General features: G+C 38.5%; 2 protein-coding genes across 4 annotated transcripts in view; one reads left to right on the top strand and one right to left on the bottom strand.

The window, feature by feature from the left end:
* Positions 1 to 17,916, bottom strand: part of LOC140983783 (peroxisomal acyl-coenzyme A oxidase 1-like) — a 32,461-nt gene that overhangs the window by 11,135 nt on the left and 3,410 nt on the right. The window lies entirely within an intron of this gene.
* LOC140983781 (uncharacterized) lies at positions 13,949 to 17,072 on the top strand. 2 transcript variants are annotated; one of them, XM_073450913.1, is made up of 5 exons: positions 13,951 to 14,196; positions 14,307 to 14,410; positions 15,391 to 15,533; positions 15,663 to 16,884; positions 16,966 to 17,072. In XM_073450913.1, exons 1-4 carry the CDS (start codon positions 14,119 to 14,121, stop codon positions 16,352 to 16,354), a joined length of 1,017 nt encoding a protein of 338 aa, XP_073307014.1. In that variant the 5' UTR covers positions 13,951 to 14,118; the 3' UTR covers positions 16,355 to 16,884; positions 16,966 to 17,072. The 2 variants fall into 2 exon arrangements, with proteins under 2 accessions (XP_073307013.1, XP_073307014.1); XM_073450912.1 differs by having other exon boundaries at positions 13,949 to 14,410; positions 15,070 to 15,533.

The raw sequence follows: 17,916 nt of genomic DNA, 5'->3' as shown, positions 1-17,916 counted from the left end.
TAAATTTTTAAAGATAAATTTACTATCATGTCAAATTATAATTTCTTAATTAAAATAAGTCTAGATTAACTTATCTCAATTGGTCACATATTTTATTTTAGGCTTTTAATTAAATTATTGAACCTAAAAGAATTTATTTACTACTTATCTCAAGTTACTTAAATAAATTCTTAAACTCTCTTTTACAATAAATTAACTTATTATTTATCTTAAACAAATTCTAGGAATATTTTCTTAACATTAAAATTTATCTCTTTACTCCAACTCCGGTCCGACCTCACTTATTTAACTAAAAAGGTAGTAATTAAACTACTGCATGAAATAAATACATTTCAAGAAAAGAATTTAAATACTCATGCAATAAAAATCATTTTAATTTAAATACTAAGAATTATGCATGGCTTAAATACGTAGTCTAATTTACGGGTTCTACAATCCTTCCCCCCTTAAAAGAAATTTCGTCCTCGAAATTAAAACTCACCGAATAGCTCTGGGTACTGGCTCCTCATCTCTTGCTCAGATTCCCACGTAGCTTCCTCCTCTGAATGGTTAAGCCACTTGACTTTAACTCGCTTAACCAGTTTGTTCCGAAGCTTCTTTTCCTGTCTGTCTAGGATCTGCACTGGTCTCTCCTCATAAGACAGGTTCGGAGTAAGCTGCAACGGTTCAAAGTTCAGGACATGCGAAGGATTTGCCATATACTTCCTCAGCATAGAGACGTGGAACACATTGTGTACTCCGGCCAGATTCGGCGGAAGAGCAACACGATAAGCTAGCGTCCCAACTATGTCAAGGATCTCGAATGGTCCAATGAATCTCGGACTGAGCTTCTCTTTCTTCCCAAATCGCATGACACCCTTCATAGGTGCCACTTTCACAAAGACATGGTCGCCCATGGCGAACTCTAAATCTCTCCTCCGCTGGTCCGCATAACTCTTCTGTCGACTCTGAGCAGTCCTCATCCTGTCACGGATCTGGGCTACTACATCAACAGTCTGCTGAATAATCTCTGGACCCAACTCTGCTCTCTCTCCTATTTCATCCAAATGAATAGGAAATCTACACTTGCGGCCATACAGTGCTTCATACGGTGCCATACCTATAGACGACTGGAAACTGTTGTTATAGGTGAACTCTACCAATGGCAAGTTCGACTCCCAACTCCCTGAGAAGTCAATAACACAAGCACGGAGAAGATCCTCCAAGATCTGAATAATTCGCTCAGACTGCCCATCTGTCTGCGGATGAAAAGCTGTGCTAAACAGCAACTTCGTACCCATGGTCGAATGCAAACTCTTCCAAAACAAGGAAGTGAATCTAGGATCTCTGTCAGATACGATAGAAACTGGAATACCATGAAGTCGGACTATGTCCCGGATATACAACTCTCCATACTGAATCATGGTGAAAGTCGTCTTAATAGGCAAGAAGTGCGCTGATTTGGTAAGACGATCTACAATCACCCATATAGCATTTGATCCTCTGACTGACTTCGGCAACCTGGTCACGAAGTCCATGGTAACATTCTCCCATTTCCACTCGGGAATGGGAAGAGGCTTGAGCAAACCTGCTGGTCTCTGATGCTCTGCCTTCACTAACTGACAAGTCAGACTCTCGGATACAAAACATCTGATATCCTTCTTCATTCCTAGCCACCAGTACAACAACTACAGGTCTTTGTACATCTTCGTACTCCCTGGATGAATCGAGTACGGCGACATATGGGCCTCTGATAGAATATCTGATCGGATAGAATCACTGCTAGGAACCCATATCCTGTCTCGATATCTGACAATACCGTCACTAACTGTATACAAGACACTGCCCTTGGCCTCATCTCGCTGCTTCCACTTTCCAACTGCTCATCTGCTGGCTGACTACTGCGAATACGGTTAATGAGAGAAGACTGGATAGTCAAGGTAGATAGACGGAGAACTCTACCTTGAGGATATGCCTCAAGATCAAACCTCTGCATCTCCGACTGAAGGGCTCTCTAGATCGTCAAATGGGCCATCACTGCAACTTTCCTGCTCAATGCATCTGCAACTACATTAGCCTTACCCGGGTGGTAGCTAATGTCACAATCATAATCTTTCACAAGCTCCAACCAACGCCTCTGACGCATGTTCAACTCCTTCTGTGTAAAGAAATACTTGAGGCTCTTGTGGTCGGTAAAGATCTGGCACTTCTCTCTATACAAATAATGCCTCCAAATCTTCAAGGCAAAAACCACGGCGGTCAACTCTAGATCATGGGTAGGGTAGTTCTTCTCATGAGTTTTCAACTGTCTAGAAGCATATGCTATTACCTTCCCATGCTACATCAATACTGCGCCTAGACCGAGCTTCGAAGCATCGGTATACAGGACAAAATCTCTGGGCCCTGACGGCATAGCCAAAACTGGTGCTGAGATAAGAGCTTGCTTCAAGGTATCGAAGCTCTTCTGACACTCCTCGCTCCACACAAATTTAGCATTCTTCTTAGTCAATGATGTGAGTGGAACAGCAATAGAGGAAAATCGCTTAATGAACTTCCGATAATATCCTGCTAGCCCAAGAAAACTGCGGATCTCTGATGCATTCTGCGGCACAACCCAATCTCTAACTGCGGCAACTTTCGCTGGGTCTACCTCAATACCACTGCTAGAAACAATGTGGCCTAAGAACGCCACCTTCTCCAACCAGAATTCGCATTTACTGAACTTTGCGAATAATTTGTGCTTCTGCAAGGTCTGCAACACTGTGGTCAGATGTCTGCCGTGATCCTCCTGATTCTTTGAGTAGACGAGAATGTCGTCTATGAATACTATCACAAACTGGTCAAGATACGGCTGAAATACGCGATTCATGAGATCCATGAAGATCGCTGGCGCATTCTTCAGACCGAACGGCATCACAAGGAACTCATAGTGGCCATAACGAGCCCTGAAAGCAGTCTTGGAAACATCAGCATCTATCACCCTCAACTGGTGATAACCGGAACGCAGATCTATCTTGGAGAATATCGAAGCTCCCTGCAACTGGTCAAACAAATCCTCGATCCTCGGAAGTGGGTAATTGTTCTTCACTGTAACCCTGTTCAACTCCCGGTAGTCAATACAAAGCCTTATAGAGCCATCCTTCTTCTTCACAAATAAGACTGGCGCGCCCCATGGAGAAAAACTAGGGCAAATGAACTCCTTGTCAAGAAGTTCTTGAATCTGCTTTTTCAGTTCTGCCATCTCTGTCGGCGCTAGTCGGTACGATGCTTTGGATATCGGAGCCGTACCTGGCATAAGCTCAATAGAAAACTCCACCTCTCGCTCGGGTGGCATACCAGAGACGTCCTCAGGAAAAACGTCTAGAAAATCTCTGACGATCGGAACATCTGCAGCTGACTGACTGGGTGCCTCGGGGACAGATATAAAAGTTGCTAAAAACGCACGACACCCTCTATGCATGAGCTTCCTAGCCTGAACATAAGGTATAATGCGCGGTAAAGGAAAGTACCTGTCCGGCTCGAATAAGAACTGCGTCATTCTAGGCGATCGGACTAGAACAGATCTCCGCTGGAAGTCAATCAAAACTCTGTTCCACAATAGCCAGTCCATCCCTAGGATGATGTCAAACTCTGGCATCGGCAACACTATAAGATCCGCATATACAAGATTTCCATACAGCTCAAGGTCTATGTTTCGGATCACAATGGTAGCTGCCATCTCCTCGCCCGACAGCAATACTACTGAATAGGCTACATCTAGCCCAACTGTCTTGACCTTGAGGAAATTAGCAAAGACCTCCGAAATAAATGAGTGAGTGGCCCCTGAATCTATCAAGGCCTTCGTAGCGGAATCAGATATAAAAATCCTCCCTGAAAGTTCGGAACTCTAAGTTGAACCCAATACTTACAAGAACTAAACTTATAGACATGTAAATGCCAGAGTTCTTCTATCCTAATTCCGGAAAATAATACTGAGTAGAGCATGCAATCCTATCGCAATTCTAAGTTCAAAAAAAATATTAACTTAGATTCCCAAAACATCGAATTTCAAATATAACTCAAAGCGTTACGATACCTGTCATAAGCATGGTTTCTGGGTTCGTCTCCGTAGCATGGAGAGCGAAAACTCTGCCTTGGGTAGGCAGATTCCTCTGAGAGCATTGCAGATGTAAGTGGTCTGGACTACCACACTTATAACACTTCCCCGAACCAAACATACATGCTCCAGGATGGCGGCGCGAGCATTTAGGACAGATCGGATGCTCAGTAGGCTTAGGGACTGTGCGTCCCCGCTGCTGCTGCTGGTGGCCTCTGTTTCTGGGCGGGCCATGGAAAAGCCTCTTATTCTGCTGCTGATGCTGCTGAGGAGGAGGGCGGTATGGTACCTGGACTGGTCGCTTACCCAAGCGATCCCTCTCAATGTCAATCAGATCTTGCTCTGCGGCAAGAGCTCTAGAAACGGCAACTTCAAAAGTAGTAGGGCCAGCAACTCTAACGTCGCGGCATAAGATCGGCCGCAGTCCATCAAGAAAGTGCCTCAGCTTGGCACCTGCATCATTCGCAATCAAGGGCACAAAGTGACAGCCCCTCTCAAACTTACAGATGAATTCCGTAACAGTCAGCTCTCCCTGCATCAGGGTCATAAACTCCCTGGTCAAACGCGAACGCACCTCATCAGTAAAATATTTGGAGTAAAATACTTCCGTGAAGCGTGTCCAGCTCAGCGTAGCCAAGTTCAGGGCTACTGACGCTCCTTCCCACCATAAGCGGGCATCCCCTCCGAATAGGTAGCTGGCACATCGGACTCTGTCTGCGTCTCCAAGCTCCATGAACTCGAAGATAACCTCAAGGGACTTGATCCAGCCCTCGGCATTCATGGGGTCTGTCGTCCCTGAAAACTCCTTAGGACGCATCTTCATGAATCTCTCGTAGACAGCCTCAGGCCCTGTCGGCCTGGTCACCACAGCATTGTTCCCCGCAAACTGTGCGAAGAACTGAGTCATCCCAGCTAGCATCTGGGCATTCATATTTGGTGGAGGGGGTGGAGGTCCGTTCCCCTCCTGTCTCTGCTCCTCCCTGTCCTCATGACGAGGCTCATCATCACCTCTCGGGCATCCAACTTGGCGTCTAGGAGGCATACTGTTCCATATATAACCCATACGTAACCAACATGCATAATTTCATAATTTATTTAAATGTAAATAAATACTAAACGATTAAAATCTAAATGTAAAAATACTTCATGAGAACATGCAGTTAAAATAATTCCGGCTTTAAATAAAATGCATAATGTAAAACTTACAGACCGAAGACGTGACTTCATGAGCTTCTCGAGGTCAGTAGTAGTGCAACCCTTTACAGAATCATTGCTCTGACACCAGCTGTAGAGGCCTCTAAATTCGTACTTGAAAATTTGCGGAAAATTTAAAATTTTTTTTAATTAATTAAAATGCCTCATTCATAAATAAATAACTGATAAAAGTTTAACCATTCAAAATAGCAGCGGAAGTAAATGTTTGTTTGCAAGATAATAATTTAAAACAATTCAACAACGAAGAAATTTGTTTGAGTCAAAATAGTAAATGCTAAAAACATGAGGTCTTCGGGTTTTACTACTGCCGACCCAAGCTAGCTCACTGGTCCCCGCCCTCGGTCCCTGCATCATCGGTACCTACAACAATCAAGTCTAGTGAGTCTAAAGACTCAGCATGCATATATCGTAAATAACGAGTAAATAATATAATAAAGTTGTATGGGAATAAAATATCATGTCATGAGGCATAATGTGAAAATAACTTGTCATTAGCAATTATAATATGTGCATAAATGACTAAAAATCATAAGTGAAATGCTTGCTCAATCGAGCTCTGTCATAAATAACATGTCATAAATTTTCTGTTGAGAATATGGTCTACGCAAGTGGCCCCTGCACTGAACTGAACTGACCGGTAACTGACGACCGGACTGGTAACTGGCGACCGGGTGAAGTAATGTACGTCTGATAAGACTAATGCCACAGTATACTGGGTGGTACAAACCGAACTGACCGGTAACTGGCGACCGGATAATAAAATGCTCCCATGATAGTGAAATGGCCACAAGCAATACCGCATAAATCTCAAAAATGAATATTTTATATTTTTATGCACGTAATATAATTAAATGGCGTAATTACATATCCTATAATAATTTTACCACATGGATTGGATCGTTGCCATGCTCGCTGCGACCTAAATTTATCATGAAAAATATGCAAATGATTTTCTTGACCAAACTTTGTAATTGAATCCAAAAACGAGACAATTACGCCCAACGGCTCCGTGTTTAATCATGACTCCGTGCCAACCCGAACCAACACCGAACCATTATTTCGTTATGATTAAAATACGCTTGAAATGATGAAATAATGCTCCTAAAATGACAAGGGCCGAAATTTTGGTGAATGGAGGCCAAAACATGAAACGCACTTTCGAGAGTCAATTTGGCACATCGCACCGTAATTTCTCGTACGACCTCTAAAATGATCCGAATCACAAACGGTCAAAAACATGACCTTCCTAACTCAATGAGGCACTGTCCAGGCCAAGGCCATAGGCTAGAAGCCAACCAAGAACTCGAACAAGCCTCTGAACCGAAGCGTCAAGTTGCGGTCCAGAAAATACAGCAGTAGCGCTTGCACTTGCATGCGTCGTTTGCAAGGCTAATGGCCATTGGGGCTTAAACCACAAACCAGAGCCTCTTCCCAACATCCTAAGGTATGGTTTGAACCATGGCTAAGGGCCCTAGGCCAGCCACAATCCAAATCACACCATGAATCAGCCGAGACTCCCACCCGAGAGGCCGACCTGCGCGCGTGGGCTGTTGCAATCGTTCTTGCTGTCATGGGTCGTTCCAGTGGCCATTGATTGGCCATGGCACGATCTAGACATTAAGGGTTATGGTGTGAACCGGGGCTAAGGGCCAGAGGCCAAACAAGGTCCACTCCAAACCACCAAAATCGAAAGGGACATGTGCAGAATTTAAAAGGGGTCGAAGGGGAAAAAGGGGCTATTCTTGCTCTTTTGATTTGCAAACCGATTCACCATGGACCAAGCCTCAAAAGGACAGCATGGTGACGTCTTAGACATGATAGGGGAGTGTTCTAACCATGGCTATAGGCCCCTATGGCAGCCAAGATCAAGAACTCTCTCCCGTGACAGCAACTATAAACTCGAGACTCAAAAGGAAAGCATATGGAGTGTTGCTGTAATATGCGAGTTTCCAGCGGGTATGGGGCTTGAACGAATGGACCAACATGGTCCCAACATGTCCTAATACATGTCTAGATGCAGCCTTGGGAGCCTAGGATCGATCCATATCCTTAAACCATCAAAGCCGTGCAAACCGTGAAGCATGAAATGGAATAAAAAAAACTGTGCAGAATTTTATCAAAAACTGCTGTCATATTTCGGTTTTGGATGGGAAATCATGATCATGTAACGTTTAAAAATCATAATACGACTTGATTGCAGAGCAAATAAAAACATATACATGCCTTGGATTTGTTTGAAACGGAAACAAATCAAACGACGACGCGGCGCGGCGGAGACGGAGTTGCTTCTCTTGTTTTCTTTCTAGTTTTTCTCTCTTGTTTTTCCTCTCTTGAAACTCACGGTTTTTGCACTCTCCCTTCTTCTGAAATTTTCGAAATTATGGGGAGGAGAGTGGCGAGGGAAAATTGAAGGGAAGATACAAGATAAATGGAAATGAAAAAATATTCTTTCTATCTACTAGCTTGAGAGATAGGGAAAATAGAATAATATCAAAGATTTGAGGGGATATTGGGGATGCATGTGGTCGAGTATGAGGTCTACGAGCAAGGGAAAAATATTGCTTAAATAAATTATTTAGTAGAGATTTAAAAGTGGGGAGAATATCTACCTAGGAAAAATTAAGGGAGAGAAAAATAAAGGATGAGTTGTTAACCAAAATCAAATCCTTTTTTTTTCCAAAGGGGTGGCCGATTTTTCTTAGATGAAATAGGGTAAGGAATTTTGCTTATTTAATAATTAATGAGGATTTAAAAATGGTGAAGGGTTATCTCCAAGTAAAAGTTAAGGAAAGAACTAAGGAATTGATTTGTCAAAAATATTTTAAATCTTCTAATGAAGGGGCCGAAATTTTTAAGTGAGATGGAGGTAAAATATTGCTTAAATATTAATTATTGATGATTTAGTGTGATGAAATTATCTCCCAAAAAAATAAATAAGTAAAGGTACTTAAAGAATAATTTGCCTCACTAATAAAAAATCTCTTTTTTTTAAAAAAAAAATATTAAAGGGGAGGGCCGAAATTTTTGAATAAAATGGAGGGGAAATATCTCTTAGATCTTGTATTTTAATTCTTTAGAGTTTTATCTACCCATTAAATATTTTAGTGAATAAATAAATTAGTTTAGGATTGTAATTATCTTGCATGCATGGATAATTCTTTAAATTTTTAAAGATAAATTTACTATCATGTCAAATTATAATTTCTTAATTAAAATAAGTCTAGATTAACATATCTCAATTGGTCACATATTTTATTTTAGACTTTTAATTAAATTATTGAACCTAAAAGAATTTTTTTACTACTTATCTCAAGTTACTTAAATAAATTCTTAAACTTTCTTTTACAATAAATTAACTTATTATTTATCTTAAACAAATTCTAGGAATATTTTATTAACACTAAAATTTATCTCTTTACTCCAACTCCGGTCCGGCCTCACTTATTTAACTAAAAAGGTAGTAATTAAACTACTGCATGAAATAAATAAAATTCAAGAAAAGAATTTAAATACTCATGCAATAAAAATCATTTTAATTTAAATACTAGGAATTATGCATGGCTTAAATACGTAGTCTAATTTACGGGTTCTACAAATATCAGCCAATTATAATTTCTAAAAGGTAGAGTCCAATTGCATCCCTATGCAACCTCCGCGTGTTTTGCCTCACGTTTAATAAGGACCCAATAATATGACGTCGTGTATTTTCGCGTGTCAAACCGACCCATCAATATTGAATTGTAGTAGACGGTCGCTATGAGTTCTCCCAATAATATGAGCCGAAGTCATGGGAGTTCCACTCAATTCACATCATATGTCCAGTGGAAGTCACAGCTTTCCGGCGTCCAGGCCTCCCCAATAATATGAGCCAGACAATGTCCGCGGGTAGCGATCAACATGCAACCAGGCAAGAAAAATTAAACTCTTTTAATTTTTACTTTTACGATTTGATATAAATTTTGAATCATATTCAAAATGAGGGATTTTAATTTTAAAATTGTCTCATCATTTTGATTTAATATCGTGTGCCATGTTTGTATGCTTGCCGGATTCATGCAACTATATTATTTAATAATATACATACATGCATACTACTATATATCACATATATATATATATATATATCATAATATGACATTTCAACAATAAACAAGGATGATCGATCGCCAACACTATTAGATCCATGTGAGCCATACATGGATCCAGGTCCAAAACCTAAGTGCATGTAGGGATGCAAATGCAACTATTACAAGAGCTTCCAGTATTTTACATGTCTTCATCTTGTTCATCAGGCCCACAATCTTTCAGTCTTGATCTCCCACTATTTCTAATAATTACATTTAAATAGTCATGGCACATAAGGGATACATCTCATGGGGTGGGAACGGGCCATAAACCAGGCCCACTTTAATAATATCAAATATTAACAAAACGAATAAAACAGTAAAATATCCTAACATACACCTAACACATTGGTCAAGGCTCTCGATCATCCTTCATACATTTAATATCAAATATTAACATCAATTAATTAAACAAATTTAATTAACTGATAAATCATATATCTAATAATTTATCACTAACCACCACAATTATTAAAGAATTTAATAAATTAAATAAACACATTTATTTAATTTCCAATTAATTCAATAATAATTTATTTATTGTAAAACTCATTTTTACCATAAATAATTAAAATCATATTCTAATTATTTATTTTACAAGAAAATTATTAATTTTACAAAAATTAAACTTTCAAAAGAAAACTTGAACAAATTTTCAAAAATATCAATTTTGCCCAAAAATTTAAAAAATCATAAAATTGCACCCTAGGCCCAAACAACTCAAGCCCATCATCCAGCACGGTTACCGAGACACTCCCGGGCAGCCGTCGACGCTGCCCGACCGTATCGGACAGGTTGGGACCAACCTGTGCGCGCAGCGTGTGCAGCGGCTCGCGCGCGGCCGCTGCGCGCAAATTATTTTTATGGTACTGCAATTTTTTGAAAAATTTTCTTGTGTGGTTATAAACAAATTATTCAATATCAAAACCATACGATTTCGAAAAACCTTGGCTCTGATACCACTGTTGGATCTCGGTTTTCTACACGCCCAGATGCAGCGGAAGTTTTAAAATTTTTATTTTATTTTGACAATCAAAATATATTTGATTGTGCGTTCGTATGGTTTTCTGAATCAAACATTCATAGGATGTAAGGAAATTTTACCTTTAGTGAAATTTTCACCTGGCTCCAACTACACCGGTATTAGCGGACGTAGCTCTTGTTGTAAATCCCTACGAATGTTATTCGATCTCCTTCTTTAAACTTCGAATCAGGTCCACGACCGAATTACTTGTTCCTCTTCTAATTTGCACTAGAAAATCAGAAGATGTTTTGCGTAGAGATAGAACTGGAGAAGAAATCAACTTCTTGCAACATGAAAAATTTTCGAGCTCAGCTTTTTACTCATGGGAAAAGCCGAAAGTTTTCTTGTAAAACTCAAAGAAAGCTTCGAATCCCGGGTATGCAATAAGAATAAATTATTATTATTGTTACTTAATTAATCTAATTAATTAAGTTAACTATATATTCTATTTCCCAAGATGTCCCGAATGAATGCCTTATTGCAATCTCTATTGATTCCCCCGAATGAATGCATTATAATGATAATAAAAAAAATCAATATTATATTTTCTAATCTTTTCTTTACTTAATTAATCTCATTAATTAAGTTAAATAAAGATTCTAAAAATGCATGGCAATCTCATAGCTAATCTCGATTTTATTTTTGCTTTGTGTGCAAGTTTCTAAAATTATATTATCATGAATATTTTCATATTACATAAATCAATACCGTATTTTATACAAAAACTTAATGGACTATATTTTAACTCAATTAAAATATAATTAATTATTAAAGCCCATTTGAACTTTAATAAATTTGCATGATACTCTTACAAGCCCATGATCCATGCTCCCATTACATTAATCTCATCATAATCTCGATCGACGATCCAATATCATCGATGTGACAAATTCAACTTATTTGTTATTATGATGCACACTTTAATTTCGAGATCACCAATGTCTAAATAAGACAGATGTACTCTTTTGGCTGTTTTAACAGTCATGCTCTCGAAATTTCTATAAGCTTTTATAAACTTTATTTCTAAACTTATCGATTGATCATATCAAACTTATTTCTTATAAATCCAACTCATTGAATTTATTATCTCAATGGGAACAAGATAATCCAGTACTTGTGTGACCCTCAATGGTTCAGGGATACAGCTAGCCGTGGGTTCACAACTCTTTGTGATTCAGGATAATTTCCTTTATTTTTGCTTACCCTAGTTAGCCCTAGTCTTTTCATCAACACCTTGATCAAGAATGTTAGAACTCATTTCTGATTGCACCCATCGGATCATGGTAAGAGCGTCTAGTAGCATCGCCCCATGTTCCCCTAGGTATCACTGATAGTGCCTGCAAGAACCAGTCGATTATGATTAGCGTACAGTACGATCCCTTCATCTCATATACCCCGATCGAATCTGCAACCATTGGTTTATCGAGGCTTGCATATCAATTCGATAACTATGTGACACATATAAGAGTGGCATCGCATGTACTATTGGAGAACTCCTTCTCCTACGTACATCACATACTCTGGCCAGAGATTCCACGCACTATTATTTCATCAGATCACATAGGATATCCACACCCGTAGGTGAGCGGTGAATCCCCGACTACAATGCACTGACTCCTATCTGTGTCGCAACTGTACCCAACCTCGCCATCTGATGACTCTCCTGGAGCCAGTAAACGAATCAAAGCACAGCTCTAGCATATAGAGCCTCAGTGTTGTCTCGGGTCGTAAGGACTAATGGTGTACAATCATAACCAGGACTTATCCTCTCGATGAATGATAACTACTTGGAAAGTCCGAGGGAGGGTTGTTCGGTATAATCATCATATGACTACACATCTGAATGTTTGGACATCTCTATACCCTTACCAAGAAACGCGGTATACCACATCACAGATGCTAGTCTCGAGCTCAAGCGACCTTTATCCATGTTTTAGGCGGCTGAATCGACTAGGAACGAATTTAGATTACACAGTGTTTACAAATGAGTTTCAACATCGAATTACGATTCATTTGTATTAAAGTATAATCAAGGACTTTATCTATGCTTATTGCATGGGTATACAGATAAAGTAAACTGAAACCATGAAAAATTAAATTATATTAAAATAAAGATTGTTTATCACACTTGAGTCAATAAAATCCCTAGCCAACCGTTGGCTTGCAGGGCATCTACTCTAATAATAAATCCATCATCAAGGCAACTGCCATCTTTAACTGAACACCAATGATGATCTGGTGCAGCGGAAACAAGCAAACTAAACTCAATTGAGAGCATGGTTTGAAGAAACGGGAACGGAACGGTTCTTCCAACCATGCTCTCAATTGAGTTTAGGAACGACGTTCCGGAACCGGAACGCAAGCAACCTTGACGAGGTTCTGGGGTGTGTAGGTTGATGGCTTGTATCGGCGTTTCATATACCGAAAACGGGGATTTAACGACGGAACGGAACGGGACACGCAGTGTGAGGCCCGAGGCCGAAGAGGGCGGGGGGTGATCGTCGGTGCCATGAAGTTGCACAGAGGGAACATGAATGAACCGATCTTACACCGGAAGGAGAGGGATTCCAAGACTGTTCAATGTAATGGACTGTACAGTTGAAGAGGGCTTAAAATATTTGATATGTACTACTCATACCACGAAGGTGCATCTTCTTTTCGGTAGCTCATCACATATGAATTTCAAAGTTAAGCATGCTTGATTTGGGGAAATTCTGGTATGGGTGACCATCTGGGAAGTTTCCTAGGGTGCGTGTGAGTGAGGACATAAGCACGCTGGAAAGACTCGTCTTGGTACAGTGAGGACAGTCGTCGAATCTGGGGCTCTACAATTTGTATCAGAGCCGACCTCTCCTAGTACGGTGTGGGTTCGGGGACGAACCAAGCAGAAGCTGGTGGGCATGTGAGGCCCGGGGCCGAAGAGGGCGGGGGGTGATCGCCGGTGCCATGAGGTTGCACGGACAATGAGTGGCTTCTGGTAGGCTTCTAGACGGATGGAACATGAATGAACCGATCTTACATCGGAAGGAGAGGGATTCCGAGACTGTTCAATGTAATGGACTGTATAGTTGAAGAGGGCTTAAAAGATTTGATATGTACTACTCATACCACGAAGTTGCATCTTCTTTTCGGTAGCTCATCACATAAAAACTCCAAATTTAAGCGTGTTTGATTTGGGGTAATTTTGGGATGGGTGACCTCCTGGGAAGTTTCCTAGGGTGCGTGTGAGTGAAGACATAAGCACGCTGGAAAGACTCGTCTTGGTACAGTGAGGACAGTCGTCGAATCTGGGGCTCTACACGCGGAACGGCACGAAACGGAACGGAAGGGATTTGTACAGCTGCAACTAGAACAAAAAATCTCTGTGTAATTTTGAGCACATGCATTGTAGGTCCTAATGCCCGTATCTTTGCTTTCTAGTACAAATAATGCAATTTTGAGCACATGCATTGTGTGGCTCTTTCGACAGTTCACGGTTGCATGATGCTCCAAATAGTAGACATGCAATCATGCGTTGTTGGACCTAAAGCACGTATCTTTCCTATAGATACATTGAATTTTTCTCAAAACAATTAAAAGATTGCAGCTGGTGCCTGGTAGCTTTCTCCTTTTGATAACTTTCATCTCTCCGCCAGCATAAAAACAGCTTCGCCTCTATTGGAAGCTGCTCCGGCAGAAAAATGCAACTGCCCAGAAAAGTTCAACTTCTCCACGTAACGTTTCGAGACGCGAACATACAAAGGCTTCACCATTTTCATGTACTTTTGCACCACTTCTTTTGTCAATTTTCTGTTTCCTGAGGTTGCTGTTGAATTACAATATTATTGATTATTTCTTCGTTCATTTGCTGCCATGGTTACTCTTTGAGCTATTATCTCTGGTAAATAAAAAGACAAAAAACATTCTTACTTCCTCAGCTTTACACAGCAGGGACAATCTTGCATCGCCGCCACCGTACACCGCCGGTTATAGGTAAGACAACCACTAACTTTAAGTTTTTTTAGTTTATACAACTCAATTTGTTTATTTTAAATTATTGTCTGAAATTTTAGACTTCGTATTTCGTATTGTTATTGACTATCCTATTTTTCTTCACTTTGCCTGAATATATATGGTCTAGTTCATATTGAATTTTGGGTTTTGTGTGTACGTGTATATATATTTGTGTGTGTGTTTGTTGGGCTTAATGTTCATACAAAATGGTAGTGAATAAATTACTACAGTTTTATTTTTGCTTAATTCGAATATCTTTCGTTAGATTTGTGTGAATATATGTAGTTGGACTTGAAATATATATAAATTATAGTGAATTTATTACTTAATTATGTGTACATGATTATATTTTCTAAAATATAATATAAATATTATATCATCTAAATTGAATCAACGACTTTTATTAATAATAGTTTGGCTCAAATATTAATGCAACTATAAATTTGTATTATATAATTGTTAAAAACATATTCAAACATTCCTGAAAAAGAGAAAAAAAAACAACCAATTTTTTTCTACTTATATTTTTGTGCATTTAAATAAATATATACATTATTATATATTTGGTTTATTATTTTAAAATGCAAATCAGTTACACTTTTTTTTTGATACAATTTATCAATTTCTTTATTTTAAAGTGCAAATCAGTAAATCTTATGAACAATGGCTCCAAAACTCGATATTGGTTGGGAGTTTGGTAAATCCATCGGAGGTGATAGAAAGACAATACAATGCAAACTTTGTGAAAAAATTATAACTGGTGGAATTACAAGATTAAAGCAACATATTGCTCATGTTGCTGGAAATGTTGAGTCATGCACTAAAGCTCCAAAAGAAATATCATTGATGTTCCGGAAACATCTTCAAGATACTAAGAACGAGAGAAATTTAATCAAAAAAAAGAAAGAAATTGCTATTAATGCAACTCAACAGAGCATACATGGACTTGATAATTGCAGTGACAGTGGAGATGATGATAAATTTGATAATACCTATGAAGAAACTTTACAAGATATGGAAAATAAGGTATTGCGAAAAGCAATGAAAGAAAGTCGTAGAACAAGAGCATTTGAGGAAGATATGCAAAACCGATATGGTTCAGGTAAATAATTATTTTATTTTTATAGTTGATGCATATCCGATATGGTTCAAAATTAATGTATCATTTTAAAAACTTATTTTTAATGGAGTAATATAAAAATTCTGATTGGATTATATTATTTAATTTCAGGAAATGTTGGTGGTAATTCATCATCACCAAGTGCAAATCCCAATTTAAGAAAACATATGACTCGTAGCTTTAGCGTACGAGAGGGAGCTCAGTTACCATCGAAAGGGATTGATTCTTACATGTTTTCATCAAAACGAAAGAGTATAAAAAATTGGTTTGCTCCTGAAAAGGTCAAAGATGTTGGGAAGGCTATTTCAAAATGGTTTATATACAATGCAATTCCATTTAATGCAGCAGATAGTGGTCCATACTACCAAGCAATGATTAATGCCATCGCAGATGTTAGACCTGGAGTACAAGGTCCTTCGGGACGTCAAATAGGTGGTGTTTTCCTGGAAGAGGAGGTAGAAGATATCACTATATATTTGAATACATTAAAATCCAAATGGTCAAAATATGGATGTACAATAATGTGTGATGGTTGGAGCACACGCAACAAGCATCCTATCATTAATTTTATGATATACTGCGATCGCAACATGATATTTCATAGTTCAGTGGATTGCACAAACAAAAGAAAGACAACCGATTTTATATTATCTCTTTTGAATAATGTTATTGACGATATTGGAGAAGAAAATGTTGTACATGTGGTTACAGATAGTGAAAGTGCAAACAAAGCTGCTGGACAAAAATTGATGATTGAAAAACCTCACATGTTTTGGCCACCTTGTGCTTGCACACTGTATTGATCTTATGCTTGAAGATATTGGTAAGATGACAAAGGTAAAGAGGTGTATTGATAAAGCAAAGCAAATAACAAGTTTTATATACAATAGTGACAAAATCGTGAACTTAATGAAAATCTACACAAATGATCGTGAATTGTTGAGATCTGGAATCACTCGCTTTGCTACTGAATTTATTTTTTTAGAAAGTCTCGTCCGGTTTTGTCAAGATTTGAAGAGATTGTGCACTTCAGTTGAGTGGCATGAGTACAACAATACAAGCAAGAGAAGAAAAGATGTCGAAAGAATTACAGCGATCATTTTGGACACAAAATTTTGGAAGTCGGCTCGTGATATATGCACATCAATGGAACCTCTCGTCAAAGTTTTGAAGTTGGTTGATCAAGACAATAAGCCAACACTATCGATTATATATGAAGCAATTGATAAAGCTAAATTATCTATAAAAGAAAGTGTGAAAGACTGGCAATTGTACTGGGATGTGATTGATGAGCGTTGGTATAATCAATTACACCAACACCTATATGCTGCAGGTAAAATTAGATTATATTTACAAAAAAATAAATCCATTGTTGTGGTTATCGTTATATAATTTTATATTTGTGTGTTTTTAGCATATTTTCTCAATCCAATGCTCCAATATTCTGGAACCTGTGTTTACACTGATGAAGTAAGACGAGGATTGAAGACAGTAATCAAAAGACTAGAGCCCGATTTAAATACACAAGCAGCAATGATTAATGAGATATGATATTTATAAGTTCTGCTTAACATATGTTATATCCAGTATACTATAGTTTTTATCAAACATTTTTCACAGATTAAATTGTTTACTGAACAAATTGTAGAGTTTGGATCCCCACTTGCAAAAATGGCGGTTAAAAAAGTCTTCCAGGTTTGAATTTCTTTATGTTTTTTCATAGATATTAAAGTTATACAATATATATCATATGTTTCATTTCTCAGCTGAAGGTGGAATGATTATGGTGAAGAAGCTCCCCACCTAAGAAAACTTGCAATTAAAGTTCTTAGTCAAACATGTTCATCTTCTGGTTGTGATAGAAATTGGAGCACATGGTCTTTAATACATACTAAGCTTCGCAATCATTTGGCGATTGAAAAACTGCATAAATTGGTATATGTCCATTACAATATGCGGTTAAGAGTACGAAATTTGATGCAAAAAAGTGGAGATGATGATTACTATAGTCCTATAGATCTCGATCACATATTCAAAGATGATGATATTTTAAATGAATGGACTAGAGATAATGAACCCTCTGGGTTGCAAGACGATGACTTAGAATGGTTAGATCAAGGTCATGAAATATCAAATGCCCAAGAGAGCCACAAGAACAAAAACAATGAGGGCACCTCAAGATTATAAAAAGGAAAAGGAATCATATTAAATGAAAGTGATGAAACTGACAATGATGATAGTGGTAATGGGAACAATCGGGAAAGTGGAAAAAAACATGGAGATGCTGATCAAGCATGTCAAGATGATCAATATGATACTGGCATGTCATGGGCACGGGGGAAAGAGAATTATTTTGCAACACAAG

The sequence above is a fragment of the Primulina huaijiensis genome, chromosome 9 (assembly GCF_012295235.1).
Source record: "Primulina huaijiensis isolate GDHJ02 chromosome 9, ASM1229523v2, whole genome shotgun sequence".
Lineage (NCBI taxonomy): Eukaryota > Viridiplantae > Streptophyta > Magnoliopsida > Lamiales > Gesneriaceae > Primulina > Primulina huaijiensis.
The sequence above is the reverse complement of the archived record's forward strand: the minus strand, read 5'-3'. Positions and strand labels throughout refer to the sequence as shown.